This window comes from Dreissena polymorpha, chromosome 13 (genome assembly GCF_020536995.1).
Source record: "Dreissena polymorpha isolate Duluth1 chromosome 13, UMN_Dpol_1.0, whole genome shotgun sequence".
Classification (NCBI taxonomy): domain Eukaryota; kingdom Metazoa; phylum Mollusca; class Bivalvia; order Myida; family Dreissenidae; genus Dreissena; species Dreissena polymorpha.
In genome coordinates this window covers 27411817-27429214 of record NC_068367.1, presented here as the reverse complement: position 1 = coordinate 27429214, position 17398 = coordinate 27411817, and the positions used below count along the sequence as shown (strand labels likewise).

The window sequence follows — 17398 nt, the reverse complement described above, 5'->3', positions numbered from 1 at the left end:
TTATTTCGTACCCCACCCACTCTGTAATGACTATTGAATATGTGTATGCTTGGACTGTATCTTAATTTTCACTGATATGAACTACAATTACTAAAAAGCTTCACGCAAATATTACTTTTTTCTAGATTTGTGAAACCCCTTAATTTATTTTTAAATTGTTTGAACACTGTCTTTGGTATTGGATGAAGAATCTCTTTAAAAACTTGAAAGTTAATTAAGTACATGTAATATTGGCAGTTTGTTGTCAAAGTTTAACATATAAATGAACAAAGTAAGTGAATATTCGTGAGTAATGTTTTATATTTTTTAATCAGTTTTTAGTTTAAACATCTTTTGAATACAATTAAAATATGTTTTGGACCCTTAGAGAGAATTAACAGCATGGCAAGTGCAGACGACATTGTGACTGTAAGCTTCGGTGATGGCCAGATGCACACATACGCTCTGGACTCCGATGCTCAACAGATTGGTGCAGCAGGAAACTATGGACAGCTGAAACCCATAATCATGACCATGGCAAACATGGCTAATGTGTCAGAGGAAGTGTCTGTGTCAACACAGGTTTAACTTTTATTAATACTTCAGTTTGGCAGATGTTTGCTTTATTGTTTTTTTATGAAGTTGTTAAGAAAACTACCATTTGTACTTATTTCAGCTTCTTACTTCATGTATTATACTGTGTGGTTATATTCAGTATTTTGTATTTTGCTGTGGCTGTGGATAAAAGTTGGCATGTATGAAGGTCTACAATCTTAATAAAATATACATAGGTATATGCATAACTGTTTATGAACTTTGTGTTATAAATGACCATAGGGCAATTATTTGTTCTCTACCAGATTTTATTTTGTTTAAAGAAGAATTGTGTTGCAAGGTCCAAAAGTCTTTTTTCTATTTAAACAGGAACAAGAACTAGTGCAACAGGAGCCAGATTTGTCCGACAACATATTGAGAAGTCATCTGCTCTCCTCTAAGATTGTACGAGAAATGAGGAACCCACAGCTGTCTGAGGTGTTTGAGGATGAGTAAGTAAAAAATGCTATAATTCCTCATGAAATAATGCTTATTTAAAGAAAATGATAAGAGGTAAAATTCAACACATTATGAAGTGCAGTAATTACTCTAAGTTTTCAGACACTTAAAAATAAATATTTTTGTTTGTGTCCGAAAATTTAGATACGAAAAATATTCAAAAAGTACAAATGTCCGAAAAGTAAGAGAAATATATGTTATGGTTGTTTATCAAATATTATAATGAAATAAGACCAATTAATAAATGTGCAATAATTATATTGTGTTGTACTCGCCTTTCTTTGCTTTAAATAAAATACAACTTCACTTATTTGCAATCTCTTACCTGAAATGGTCTATAACAACGTTATAAAAATCAACCATTCTGCTTTCTGAAGACAATACCAAATGCTTTTGGGTGAAACCATTGTTTATTACAGGTATACAAGGTAATTTACCCAATAACCCACTTGTAATGGTCTATTGCCTTCAGGGCATTCTATGCCAGGTTTTATGGCCATAATCTGGTTGTAAAACTCCATGATCTAAGGTTCCCAGAAAAGAGAAAAAAGGGCAGAAATCTAGTAAACTAGAGCTGCAAAATTTACTGTCCTAAAAATTGGAGTCATTAATTATGGACGAAAACCTGTATGTCCGAAAATATAGTTACAAAAAATAATTATTGTGGCTAAAAAGGTGGTGTCCGAAAACTTAAGTGTCCTTAAACTTAGAGTAATCACCAGAATTTGAATTGGTCAACAGCTGATTGTTTTTTTTACAATTTGTGTCTATAAACACACAAGTCCAGTTCTTTAAGCCCTTGGACCACACAAGGTCCAACAGGAATACTCCCTTAATGTTCAATAGAAAATTCAGGTCAGTTATAAATTTGTAGATTTTTGGTGTGAAAATTAGACTGCAGGCGTGTAACAGTTACAAATTTACCAGACTTTGTGGTAAGAAGGTTTTGAGACTTTTGGCAGACTGATAAGACTTAACATTACCGGGTACACCATTGATACAGATAATTTTAATTTTAGGTAAATTGTTTAATGCAATATTGCAAGTGGTATTCTTACCAGACAATTTGGAAAAAAAACACAAAAAAAGACTGACTTCTGTATTGTGTTGATGGCGAGAATTTAACTAGGCAGTGTTTTTTTTCCACCATTTTGTGAATGGGGCCAGGTCCCTTTGGATTGTGAAATTTTGCGGTGTATTGACTTAAATTGGGAAATTAGTGTAGTTGTTTTTCTAAAAAATGCTTCAAAATAAAATTGAGTAAACAGTTCTTTCTGTAGTATATTTACTGAGGTTGAACTTATATGGATGGGAGATGAACAAATAATGAGAATTGGAGATCTAAAAAAAAAGATTTTTTTTGGAAACCTTATATTAAGAATTTTTAGCTCCCATTTGGGAAAAATATATACTTTTTACCATTGGGAATGGGGCCGATTACCGGACCCTATTTTGACTGAAAAAAAACACTGGTAGGTCACTACAAAAAGGTCTCTTGTTGTTTTATCCCAGAGAAACAGGTGTGTCTTATGAAATTCTGAGAGGTGGGACAAAGAGAGGCGGGGACCGATTGCTTGACAGCCTGGGATTCATGTATAACCATAAGGTAACATCAGCTGCTACACAGGCTTACCTTATAAAGCACCGTTGATTGATAGTTAGGAGCATCATTAGCTCATCATGAAAATTTTCAGGGGTGTGATTCCTTCTTCTTTGAGCTGATTTCCTCACTTTCAGTTCCAAATTTATTTTACAAATAGTTATGAACTTTGCTTAATCTATGTACAAATACACTTATCAAGAGTTGTTGTTGAACCCTGTATGGAGGGGGGTAGGGCATTTTCCTCCCCTGAGATGGTTCCTAAATATCTACCCTGATTTTAAAACTGAGCTTGATTTAAGAACTTGCTCACTTGCAAAATGTCAGCGAAAATTGTGTTGTGATTTTTTAGCTCGGCTGTTTTCGGAGAAAACCCGAGGTATTGGCATAGCCAGCTCGTCTTCCGCTGTCTGCAGTGATAAAACCTTTACATTGGCTCTCAAATCAAAGTGCTACCACCTACAACTTTAAAACTTCATATGTAGATGCACCTTGATGAGTTCTACACGCCACACCCATTTTTGGGTCACTAGGTCAAAGGTCAAGGTCACTTTGACCTCAAAAAAACTAATTCTGACCAGCTTTCATTTATTCAAAACTGCAACGCAGCCAAGCCTTGGCATCCGTTTTGCGGTTCTGTTGTTTGTTGCTGCTTCCAAATATTTGCAACAAAATTTTTGTATTGTAACTGTACTTTTCTCCATTATACATCGTAGCCTGTCTGTACAAAATTATTGCGCCTCAGGCCCTGTTTAAAAAAAAAATTAATCACAATGTGTGAAAGTAAAAAGCCCCATGCCTAATCTAATCTGTTTGTAATATAATAGTATATAACAATATGTTAAGGGTAAAATTCCTCTCATAATAGTTTGAATACATGTACAAAATTATTTGCAATTTACATTTATCATCAAATCTTTACTATTTAAATAATGAATAACAATACACAATGGTTTCATCATGCTTTATTGATGTTGTTTCATGCCTTTTCATTAATGGTGAAATTGTACGATTGCAGTAAATTACAGTGTATAGATGTATTTTAAAACATGTTTTAGCAAAAAAGGCTTTAAGGGGGAATCAAGAAGATTTTTCAAATGTTAATTAAAATTGCTTTTTTTCCTAGTGGCAAAGAAAGTTATATTCAAGCCCTGTTAAAAATATATTCTTTGATTTTATATATCATCAATAGAGTTTAAACAAAATTACGTATATGTATTAAGTTTTTATTTAAAGCTGTATAATCCTATTGGATTTCAGAGGTCCACATTGTCTGTGACTCAGCAAGGCAGGAAGGACACAGTTTACTGGTGGTGTGCGGTGCGCAACTCAAAGCTGCGGTGCCCCGCGGTTGTGGTACAGCGCGGCAAGAGTTTTATGCGTGGCAAACACAAACACGAGCATCTTGTGGGCCAGAACACGCCCAAGCCTCACATGCACAGGGTCGGGGCATTACCTTCCGATCCTTCCACACCCACAGGGTAAAGAGATATCATAGCCCCATTGTAAATCACGCTACTTAACCCATTACCACTTAGATACGTATTGTGACGCATTTGTAGTCCCTAGCTTCAAGTTTTCAAGTTTCATTTCCAACCCTTAGATACTGATGAGCAGCAAACAGCATGAAATATGAACAGACTGTGAGTTATTTGCAGGCTGTTCTGGTTTTATGAACTTTGCTTCTGAGTGGGAAAGCGTTAATCTACTTGGATAAGAATAGTTCAAATGTTCACCAAAGTGATATTAAAACTGCAATATTTTATTCCATTGGAGATCATTGTTTATGCCCACTTTAAAGAGGTCGGGTTTATTGCTTTGTTTGTTGATTGGTTAGCTGAAATGTACGTTGGATCATCATTGTTTGTACCATTTTGTTTCTTCACTTCATCTTAAGAAAAAAATGTGTAGACTGGTTACTTCGTAAAAAAGGAAGACACCTATTGAATTTGAGGTCCAAGGTCAAATTCATAGGAGCTTTTTACATGAAATTAAATATTTACAATTGTGATTTTAAATACCCAGAAAACGTCCCTTAAGAAGACTTACAAATGCCATTAAACACCATCTGAACATCCGAATCTAAAATTCATAATGATTCGAAAGATGATAGTGCTGTCAGCAATACATGGATTGTCAATTAGATTTTCTTTGCTTTCTTATTTATAAATGTGAGGAGTTGACAGCGTTTATGTTAATGATTTTCAATAAATTAAAATTCATCTTTTGATAATGAATGGGGATTAATGGAGATTAGTTTTGACCACATGGCAAAACACAGATCAATACCTCTTTTTACAAGAAAATGACATCAAATTTTCATGTCCCCAAAAGAGGGCATATAGTGATCGCACTGTCAGTCTGTCCATCCTGCTTTGCGTTTAGGTTTCGGAAAATGCTCATAACTTCTATGTTGCTTCACATGTAACATTCATATTTGGTATGCATGTGTATATGGACAAGGCCTTTCCATACACACACAAATTTTGACCCCTTTGACCTTGACCTTGAACTTAGGGTCCGCGTTTAGGTTTCGAAATATTGTTTAGGTTTCGAAAATGCTCATAACTTCTATCAAAGCGTTTATCGGGGCATATGTCATCCTATGGAGACAGCTCTTGTTAACTGATTAATCAATTGAAATGATTTTGTTCTTAAAGGGACCTTTTCACAGACTTTGGCATGTATTGAAGTTTTTCATAAAATTCTTTAAATTGATAAATGTAAACATTATAACTAAATAGCTCCAGTAGAAAAGAAGAAAGAAAACAAGTAAGTTTCAACTCGGCTCGAACTGCTGAACCTTGCATTAATAGAAAAGCTTTTTTACCACTCTGCCATCCGTGCTGTTACAATGAGTGGTGTTTTTAACCAGGTTTTCCGAAGGAAAAAACTGGTTATTAGATTGGCGAATGCGGGCGGGCTGGCTGGCCGGCTGGCTGGCTGGCGGGCGGGCGGGACAACCTTGTCCGGGCCATAACTTTGTTGTTCATTGTGAGATTTTAAAATTATTTGGCACATTTGTTAACCATCATTAGACGGTGTGTCATGCGAAAAAATTACGTCAATATCTCCAAGGTCAAGGTCACACTTTGAGTTCAAAGGTAAAAAATAGCCATAAATGAGCTTGTCTGGGCTATAACTATGTCATTCATTATGAGATTTTAAAATTATTTGGCACATTTGTTCACCATCATGGGACGGTGTGTCGCACGAAAGAATCACGTCAATATCTCCAATGTCAAGGTCGCCACGACTAAAAATAGATTTATTTTAAAACAATCTTACAAAGAGGGTTAATTTTGTTTGTTCATTTCAAAAGTTCAGTTTGAGTTGTCTCCCTTTATCAGATTTTTTTTCACAATGAAAACCTGGTTTTGTGACAATTTTGTCCCTTGTTAATACTTGATATAATAAATCCTCGCAGTGTCACAAAATATAACAATAACAACAGAACTCTCCAAATTATTCAATCGTTTCATGTTTCTAGCGCTTTATTATCTTCGTTTTTTTAATCTTGAAAAGATGCACACAATGGATATTTTAGAGCATGGTAAATGTTCAATATTACTGTTTCCTTTCACTTATCATAACTACATCAAAATTTTGTGAATCTGAAACAAAAAAATCAATTTTGTCAATGTACCAAAACGTGAACAGGTCCCTTTAAAAGTTGATTTTTGAACAGGATTTTTTTTTTGTACAATAATATTTTGTGATATAATTGTATGAATCATGATGTAAATACTTCTAATTTATTTAAACATGCCATTTATAGCCTTTCTCGATTGAAAATGTGAATTATGTGTTGCATATCATAACCCACATTAGAAGGATTAATTGATTCTGGTAAAATAACATTATGAAATAAAGTGGATTACATTTCATGGTTCAACAAGTGCTTTGGTTTCAAGAATTTGCAAAGCACCCAACCAAAACAGACATGTGCTAAAACAACTTAAAGACAAAGACTGATAAACCGATGTCTGTCCATTAGGCGGCGGGTGTCCAAGCAGCAGAAGCCAGTGTTTGGCAGGCAGGACTATGTGATCATCAAGGAAGGCTCCAAGGCTGGCCTCGATCTTCTCAAGGACAAGTTTGGATACCAGTTCACACAGAAAAAGGTACAAACAATGGCAACTATGCTAGTGTCTTGATGTATAATAGGTTTACATTTCCGTGCTTGAGTACAATGTATGTATCAAGATGAGTGAAAGTGAATGTCACCTATTATATCAAAATTCCTGTCTTTTGCTGACATATATTCATGAACATGTTTACGTAAAGAAATTCTGTACAATCAATATATTCTATTTCACTGAAGAAGGCTTTTTAGTATGAAATAAATATGTGCATTTACAAACTGCAAAAGCAATGTGACTCATTTAGTTTTTTTTTCTGCAATGTAAAAAGGCCGTAAAACGGACCCGATCCCAAAGCAAACAGGCCCAATCCCAAACCAAAACTCTAAAAAAAATCCCAATTTAAAAAAAAACAACAGGAAAACACCTGTTGTGTCAGTATTTGTTGATAAAAAAATAACCAAATTTGCCACTTTTATCAATAAAAAAAATCCCAATTCAACCAGACTCATTTCCCCAAAATTGCTACAAAAACCCCAGTCATTACATAATAATGTTTCATAGATTTGTGTGGGTGTGATCAACCATGAAACCAGGGATCTTCTTCTAATATAGGACTCTATCAATGCTTGCTACAATCACCTTCCTAAATAACTGGTCATGATTTTATCGTAGAAAAGTACACTGTAGAGACTGAAAATGGTAAGTACAACAAAGCCAACAATTTGCTAAAAATGTAGTGACTGGAAAATTTAAGAAGAATTGTTGTACGGAATGCCAGTAATTTCTTTGGTCTTTTTATATGCCTCATTGGTCTCAGACCTGCAATATGAAATCAAGATTGATCAAGTATATTCTACAAATGTTATCATCCAAAGTCTTATATTTGACTTCAGTAATAAAAACCAACAAATATGTAATATTCAATAACATTAATGTGTCTAAAGTTATCAAGCAAACTTCAAGGTTTGAGTGTCATTTTTTTCTGCTTAACTGATTGAGATATAGAGAATACTAGGTTAGCGTTGAATACAGAGAAGTTTATGTTGCAAGGCTTAGAACGCCGGAAGCGCGAGCCTTGGCGATTTGATTTTTTCAACGTGACATTTAACATAAATAGATCTAATAACCTTAACAATAATTTTAATTCAGTCATAAAAGCGCTTAAAATCTGACAAATGTAACCATGCGTAGTGATATACATGTATTTGTTCTGGTACGCAAAATAGTCTTAAAAAAATTCACACACAAACTGTAAAACAAGTAAAAATATCACCATATGCCTACATTCAATTTTACGCAGTATGAGAATTTTAACACATTACGACCGCGAAAAGAAGATTTTACTTTACTATAATTCATTTTATTTTCGAAAGAAAATGATCAAAATCCAATATGGCGGCGATTGCTCCTGACAAAATGCTGTCGATGTCAACATACATGTACACCATCGACGACCTAGTTCTGGCTACCATAACTTTAAATGTCGCTTTTTATGATTTTTAACTGGCGCGACTTTGTACAGGTCTGTCAATACTAAATAAACTGTACGCTGAAGTTTCTTTAGCTATGGAAGACCTTGACAATTTTGACGAGTAAACAGACAATTGCAGCGACTGACACTTCATTTGACAAAATATACAGGGCAATACGTTTTCCGACTTCGGACGACGAATTTAAGGACGCGCAGAACGTGTTTTTTATAAAATGTTATGGGTATGCCGTGTGTGATCCGATGCATCAATGGCGCCCATGTTAAAATCATTTCCCCAAGAACAGGGAACGACAAAAGTACAAACAAAAATCAAAACACGTAAGAACTAGTATCTTACCTTTAATAATCCTTTAAAATCCATCTAATAATCCATTTAACTCAATAATTGACGATATTGCATCTAGGGTCTTAAATAATTATTTTAGCATAGTTAAATAAAGACCCTTATGCCATTCTATCACTTCATTCAAATGAGTTTATGAACGCGATAAACTTTCTTCTTCGTCACACGCTACGTCATGTACTCTACATTACTGCTGTTCAAATGAACCGGAGCAGTTTATCTAATAATAGCCGTTGGTAAACTCGGTTGCATTTGCAGATTTCTGCATACAAACATAATTATGTTTAAACTTGCACAATGTTTTATTTATCTATGGTAAATGCCCTTATTGTACGAGAAAATAATTTAATATATAAATACACAAAGAATGGCAAACATTCCAGTACACAACAGATAAATGATTAGAAAATACCCGTGTACAAAATGGGACGTTCCCAATTCCAGTGTGGTGCTATTTTTACCATCTTATACTTTACACAGCTCTATGCCTAACGTGAATTAAATAGGAAAGCAAACATAGCAGATTATTCATGAACTGTGCGATATGTGTATGGCTTGTTGTACATTCTTAATATTTAAGTTAAATGTCAAAAGTATATGCTTTGGTTATAAACAATGCACATTACACGAAATAAGGAAAATGTGATCAATTGACAATTCAGATATGTCGACATACAGTACATGTAGAAAACATGTGAAATAAGTCGCGTTTATAATAAATCGTAAAAAAAAATGGGGAAAATGACGCAATAAGTATGTCATTTTATGACGCCATCAATCAGCTGATTCATTATATGGATGGCGAAAAATTATGTCATATGACCAGATTTAAAGGTTGAAGGTCGTATAATTTTGAAGCTTAAGTTTTGTCGACTTTGTTTCTTATGAAAAATAATTCAGTGGTAAAGTAAATATAAATAAAAAAACAACAAAACAAAAATCGTGTAATTTTATATTTTATTTCAACATTTCTTTCGGGGAATATGTCATATATATATATATATATATATATATATATATATATATATATATATATATATATATATATGGGCCGTGTCGCGGCAAAACCTGTATTCGTGACATCAGTTATGACGTTGGTAAATTCTCTGTAAAGTGACGTCAACATTTTATTTAATTTGCGCGATTTCGTCATCACTGCAACATGTGGATCTGTGTAGCTGTTTTGGACAGTTTTATATTTGTATTAAATATGAAATGATGTGATATGGATAATGAAATAGAAGTAAGTAGTATATTTTATTATTATTGGCTATTTTGCAAAATTGGTTTGATCCAAATATTTAATAGAATATAGCGAACTAGACGTGTTTACAAATTAACCACCATGTTAAACGTTGTTAAGATATTCAGTGAACGAAAATTTATTTACGTTATAACTTATCAGACTAAAAGTTTGTTATTTTTATTTGTATATGAATTATTGTAAGAGTTTATCCCAACCTTTTATTGCAACCATGGGGTTACTACAAAAACCAATATTGAACCCGATCGATTCTAATTTGTTGTGCCGATCCTAAAGGCTAAACAGTTTTTATAATTCAAAGCAAAATAGCATTTGTTATTTGTTAGTTTTTGTTTTCGATTTTTATTATAAACTCGACCATAGTCTCTAAATTATTATTTATCCAACTTCTTTATAGATTTAAATAGATTAATATGCAGGAAAGATTATTGCATAGAAGTTTGGAAGATTTTTGTCACTTATTATCCTTGTTTCGGTAGGAAATAGCTTGCATATCGCACATATAGATCTACATTGTCTACTTTGATTCAATGACTGAGTGCAAAAACAAATTTCTGTAATTTCGCGTATAGAAACACATATCGATTATTTAATGTTTGAATAATTGGCATAGACTATATACGTTTCCAGGAACTGGAAATTTATTGTCCGACCACATTGGGCGAACTCCATCGGCATCTCAGGTGAGCTCAAATTCCGATGATGGGACTTATATAAATTCCCCAAATTATCATTCATTTAGTGAGGAGGAAAACAGTTCAGCAGCAAATAGTGTTGATTGTAGAGCCAGAAATTTAATTCACCAACATGGCATTGTATGTAACAACAGTGATGAGTATGAAAGTGATGTGGACGATACATACATTGTCAGTGGTGCATGCGCCAGTGGTGACATGGACGCTGACTATGCAACTGTCAGGCAGTTTCTCGAGATCGGATGTGGTTGCAAGAGTAAGTGTACTGTTAATTTTGAAATTGGCCAGGTATACCATCATATATTGAACATGAAAGAATTGACAAAGGAAGAGAAGGATAGTATTGTCATGAGTAATCTTAAGTGTGGAAATGGCCTGACTACAAAACGAGGGAAGCCAAGGAAACGTTCGATGGTTTCGTACAATGCATTCCAAAAGCCAGTTTGCAAGAAAACGTTTATGCTGGTTAATGACATTGGTAGATCAGCTTTAGAAAATCTTGTAGACCATTATAAGCAGAATGGTCCATTGCCAAGAAACATGGAAACGTAGGAAAGAAACCATCACAAGCCGTCAATTATGATGATGTAAAACGCGTGGTTGAATTTTTGCAAAATTATGCGGACTCGTATGGTATCCCCAACCAGCAGCTCCCAGAGGAAGCGACAATACTCCTCCAATTTATCTTGACAGTGGTAAAACAAAACTAACCATTCATAAAGAGTATATAGAAAGTTGTCGCGAGGCTGGGGTTAGATCTTTACAGCGAACTGCTTTCTGTGAAATTTGGAAAAGCTGTCTGTGTCACATTAGAATAGCTTCGCCTAGGGATGATGTATGCGCAACATGTAAAGGCCATAGAAATAACATTATGAAGGCAATAGAAGAGAGTGAAAAGTTAGAGGCTGCCGAAAACTTCAAACAACATGTGATAAATGCCCAAAAAGAAAGAGAACTTTATAATGACTGTGTAAAGCGTGCCAAGGAAACAGGCATATTAAGTTCTGATACAAGAACAAACCACTATACTTTTGATTTTAGTCAAAATGTATCCATTCCTCACTTCTCGCGGCAAATGGGGCAAATTTCTTTCATGTCCCTTCGCAAAGTACAGATTTTTGGTGTAAGGATAGATGGACTGCATAAACAGCTCAATTTTTTGATTGATGAAAGTGAAACTATGGGTATAGATGGTACCCAAACACACGGACCCAATGCTGTCATCTCGATGCTGGATATGGTGCTAGACACCCACGGGCGTGGTGAATCGACATGCTCCATCCATGCGGATAATTGTCCAGGTATTATTTTGTAAAATTATCCAGTGGTAATCAATCATATGATTCATTTAGTTATATTTGAATAAATATTTCAAACATATGAGTAAATATTGTGTTCTTAACAAGTAAACATTATTTATATCTATGAATATATAGCATATGGTAATAATTGTTTGATTTTTCTTTTAAAGTTGGCTTAATAGAATGCGTAACGTTACCTTAATAACAAAGAAAAAAAATATAGTAACGTTTTAGTACGTGTTTTTAGAATGTAAACATATGGTCTGCAATATTTTACAGGTCAGAAGAAGAACCGCTACCTAATTGGCTATTTCACATGGCGTGTGATGACCGGCAGACATGACGTGATAGAATACCACATGCAAATACCAGGACATGCCAGGTGTCTGGTTGACAGTGGATTTGGGAATTTAAAGAAACTTTACAGGTACCTAAAAGTCGCCTTTGTTGTATGTGTAAGAATTTAAAAAAAGGTAAATTTTCCTTGTATGAAGTGTGTTATTTATTTAGCATGTAGAATAAGATCGAGTTTACATTTCTTCTCCTGACAATACTAGCAATCTGATCATTGAAATTCAGGAGGTCGAACATTGAGACAATGGACTCATTGACCCAGATGGTGAATATGTCCTCAGCATCCAATAAAGCAGTGAGGTATCCGGCATGGAACTGGCGGGATTGGAAAGGTTTTTTGTCCCGACTGTTTTGTCCTGTACCAGCGATAAGGTGTTTACTAACGTAGGCATATGATAATTGGTTGAAAATGTTCACACCACTGAGTAGAATTGTTAATAGTTTTTTTTCTGTATAACGGTTTTATACTGATGTTTAACGAAAAGTGTAAAATTCCTAAAGTGCAATACAAAGCGAAAGAATGCAAATGAATATTATTCGCAAATGCATCATAATTTTGTGTCCTATCCAAACGTATTAAAATGTTTGCCAAAATAGTATTTATTTTTATTTTCAGACAATATCAGTACTTCCGCATGACGACGAAAGAGCCAGGTGTGGTCACCATGCGCACGAGAGTCGGATGTCCAGAGGTCAAGGTTACAGTGGCTATGGATGGCGTCCATATTCCATACCAACGACCGCAGATTGTAGAGGCCAAACGACTCAGCCGAAACAGACATGAGTACTTGTACAAAGTTGTCAGGCCATATCTCAGCGATGCTAACAAGGATGCTGCTTGCCCTTGCCCAGAAACATAACTATAGTTATGTCGTCGCATCTATCGCATCTACGGCGAAAGTTTACACACATTATAATGTCAATATTTACAGGCGAATGACAAATAACTTCAAACTTATTCTTCACTTCTTTTTGAATATCCTTTAATGTCTGTTTGAATACATTGGTTTATTTATAACACATTTAAATAGCACTTTTTCATATCAAATGAAATATTTGTATTCACTTCTGCTCGTTTCTATAGAATTCATGGCAAACGAAGAATTCTGCATACAATATAAGCTGTACGATAAATAAATTGTGAACATGCTAAGAATAATTATAAAAATTATTAAAGATTACTCGACTCTTAATTTTTAGGAAAAGCACTTTTGGGAAATAAAAATCTAACATTTCAACACAATGATTTTTTTTTATTATTACTATTATTGGATATTGTTGGTTTATGTATTAATGGTTTAATTGATAATGTTTGTTTTGATGTGTGCATTCCTATGAAAAACTGAATGATATGTTGTGAAAATATGTGAGATTGGTTTAGAAAAAAATGATTTAAACTGTATGGTTTGCTGGTCGATGTAAATATAAGTTGACTTTGTTGCTAAGCAACGTATGTTAAATTACAGTTTAATGTTAATCACAACTATTTTTAGAACAAATAGATACCTGATAATATATTTTTAACAAAATAAATGTGTTCTTAAATGTTATTTCATGTCTTGTTTATAGGTGTGGATTTTGATGTAACATACATCTGAATGCGGTTTACTTGAAAACGTTGTTAACGTCAAAACACCTCTGCAGTGCTGTTACTAAAATAAAAATTTCTCAGTAAGTAATGGGGCTATATCTATAAATTTGGTATAATAACAAGCACAGAACAGTCTTTATCAATCCATAGAAAACAAAAAATGTGAAATTTTGTCACGAATACAGGTTTTGCCGCGACACGGCCCATATATATATATATATATATATATATATATATATATATAAATTATATATATATTTCTGCAAAATATGCACATTTTCTTCTAATGGGTGACCTTAAAATTCGATCAATGAACCAAACAATATAGACCTAATTTTAGCGCATATCGCATGACGTCATTTAAAAAGTAGTTCGTGCACGAGACAGGTATATTCCACAGTGTTGAATACAAGCAAGTATATTCCACAACGTGTTATACCGTCAATGTCGCGGTGAAAATGGGATAAAAAACATTATCAAGCACAACCCTCAAAATATTGAGGATTCAAAGACATAATTTATAGTTATAGTCCCTGAATGTTACTCAGGTCATTGCGTACAATTAAGATTGATAAAATTACTGAAATGTTACTTTCTGCTTTGAAATTGTGTTCAGAGACCTGCCATGATATCGACTTGTATAATAATATTCAGCGAAGAAAAAATCTTCCTCGAGCAAAGTGTTTGGGGACCTTTGCAATATTTTAACAACAGTTTTCCAAAAAAATGACTGATACATTTTTCTATCTAGATGTTTGCCTCAATATCAAAATGTTTGCAGGTTCTTAAGGATGGCAGGAGGTACTGGATTTGCTCCGTACGTAACAAGACAATACGCTGTCCGGCGATGGTAATACAGGACAAGAATCAGTTTACAGAAGGCTCCTTGGAACATAAACACATGCCTGGAGTCAGCCAACCTCTGTAAGATAATTTGAGTCGCGTTTTGAGAAAACTGGGCATAATGCATGTGTGTAAAGTGTCGTCCCAGATTAGCCTCCCTATGCAGTCCGCATAGGTTAATCAGGGACGACACTTTCCGCCTAACTTTGAATTTTGCTAAGAAGAGACTTCATATAAGCCAAAAATAACATTAAAGCGGAAAGTGTCGTCCCTGATTACGCACATGCATTATGACCATTTTTTTTCAGAACACGACTCATTTGTTCAGATTGGTCCTCACCCATTTTAAACCTATTTTTTTAGCTTGATTTTGTCAAAATCCTAATCCTCACCATGACTTTTTATCACCCTTCGCCCCCCTCCCCCCCCCCCCTCTCCCCCAATATAGACTTGGCGTTTTCTGTCAGACGACTGTTTGTCTGTCAAAAAACATTTTAGGCCTATATCGCAGAATTTATAGAGAATATCAACATGAAATTTCATAGATGTATAGATATCAATGGAGGAAGTGCCATGCACAAGAACCATAACCCTACATTCTCTTTAATACGAGTTATTGCTCTTTGTTTGTTTGATTGTATGATGTAACTTTACAGGGCTACATCTGAAACTATACAATGCAAGACTTACATGAAACTACATGGTTGTATATATGTATATATATTAATGAGGAGAAGTGCCATGGGTAAGAAACATAACCCGTCACTTTTTTTAATAAAAGTTATTGCCCTTTGTTGTTTTTGTATGATGGAACTTTTCAGAGCTGTAATTTAAATACAATGCAAAATTTCAACATGAAACTTCATGGGTGTGTAGAAATCAATGGGAAGAAGTGCCATGCACTTTTTAAAGTAGAGTTATTGCCCTTTGGTGTTTTTGTATGATGTAACATTTCAAGGCTGTATCTCAATTACGCTACAAGATTTCAACATAAAACTTCATGGATGTATTGGCATCAATGAGTAGAATTGGAAGTCATAAAACAATTACTATTCACTATTTAATGACTTCCATACATCAAGGGATTTGAACCCATCCATAAACAAAGTTGATTTGCCGGGGATATCAATACAACAAATTTGCTTGTTTGATTCGGTTTCCTGTGTAGACACAGTTTGTGGTGTCTTTAGAGATCTTTAGAAAACTTTAGTGCTCAAACAGGTACCCGAAAAAACCCAAATCCGCAGGTCAAAAAAATATTCAGGGATCCGGGTCAAAGTTCTGCAAACAACACTGGTTCGGGTCACAAGCTACGAAGTACAATATTTACATGTTGTACGTGTAGTCAAATAACTTCTTTTAAACAAGTGAAGTAAAATCACACCCGTTATCAGTTTAAGCAGTGTTGTTATTACAGAAAGTCATACATGAATAGAAGTGACGCTCCAAAAGCAGAAATGTCGAGTTTAATTTGTTATTCATATCCCAAAATGGTGACGGTAAAATACGAAACTTTTTAATTCTAAAATATATTGACTTCAAAGTAGAAAATGCAGTTAGAGCTTACTGTGAAAGTTATTTTGGCTTCTCTCCTCAAAATAAAACAAGCTTGATATTTGCTTGACAGGTTGTTTTTCCTGAACAACTACAAGCACTTTTGATCGCTATTCCAAGTAATACTTCCGTTTGCTAATTAAGTTCAACACGGTTGTATTTTTATTTTATTTAACTTAAGTCTTATCTGACCCGACTCGACCCAAATTTTCTCCGGCAGTGTTTTTTTTCAGTTTTGGGGGGAAAGGGGTCGGGTCCCCTGAGGGGGGGGGGGAAATTCGCGCGTAAATGGGGAAATTTAAATGCTTAGCTAGTAACAGTACAAAATCAAGTTTTACCACTATAATTCAACATACATAGAGAGAAAAACATTATTCCAAAATATATACGGCAAAACAACATTTTTTTAAATCCAATATACACATAGTAACGTAGCAATCTTGTATGCTTTTGTGTGTAAATGCTCTTGCAACATTTGGCCATTGATAATAGTAATACTATAGAATATAATACACCGATAAATATTTTATGTCATTTCAATGTTGAAGTTCGTACAGGCAATATAATTCTACCAAAATCTTCCTCATTCTGTCCCTTGTGTTTAAACCATTTCTGAGAACATCTAAAATGCGTGATTTAAAAGAATTCTGTGTTTCAACTACCATTTAAGTTAAAACAGATTGTCAAATTTATTTCCGATAGCTTTTGCTGTTGTGGGACATGGTGGAATACGTACGGTTTAAGGTAGATATCGTAAGCGAAAGTCGTGATAGTGAACTATGTACTGTTTGCGTTAAAGGAGTAAAAGGCTAAAAGAAAGTAAACACTTGGATATGGCAGTTCAGGAAAATTATAGTAAATAAATTAGTAAATAAAGACGTATTTAAATGCGGTATTGATTAAAATTGAATAACACTTCCGAGAGGGGAATTTTTCTAATATTTGAGGGCAAAATATATATACTCTAGAGATGGGAGAATGGGGCCGAATAACACCCAATATTTCATTAAAAAACCCCACTGTGTCGGGTATTTAAATTTTGACCCGCCGACCCGACCTGAAGAATATTTTTGACCCTTGTGAGCCCTAGAAAACTCCCAGAGTGGGGAATAATCCCACAACCCACTTATTGCTAGGGAGACACTATATTTGCTTTGCCACTGCAAGTATTTTTGGTTTTAATTTGGTTGACAGAAAATATTTTATGTGTTGTTAAATCGTTATGTTGACTTATGTAAAATACT

At 34.3% G+C, this 17398-nt stretch overlaps 1 protein-coding gene across 2 annotated transcripts in view; it reads left to right on the top strand.

Moving 5' to 3' along the window:
- Positions 1-17398, top strand: part of LOC127855197 (uncharacterized) — a 52422-nt gene that overhangs the window by 272 nt on the left and 34752 nt on the right. For both annotated transcript variants that reach the window (XM_052390611.1, XM_052390610.1), the window contains exons 2-7: positions 368-561; positions 904-1025; positions 2545-2638; positions 3893-4113; positions 6630-6756; positions 14539-14681. In XM_052390611.1, coding sequence (XP_052246571.1) covers positions 382-561; positions 904-1025; positions 2545-2638; positions 3893-4113; positions 6630-6756; positions 14539-14681 — 887 coding nt within the window. In that variant the 5' untranslated portion in view covers positions 368-381. The remainder of the gene's footprint in view (positions 1-367; positions 562-903; positions 1026-2544; positions 2639-3892; positions 4114-6629; positions 6757-14538; positions 14682-17398) is intronic.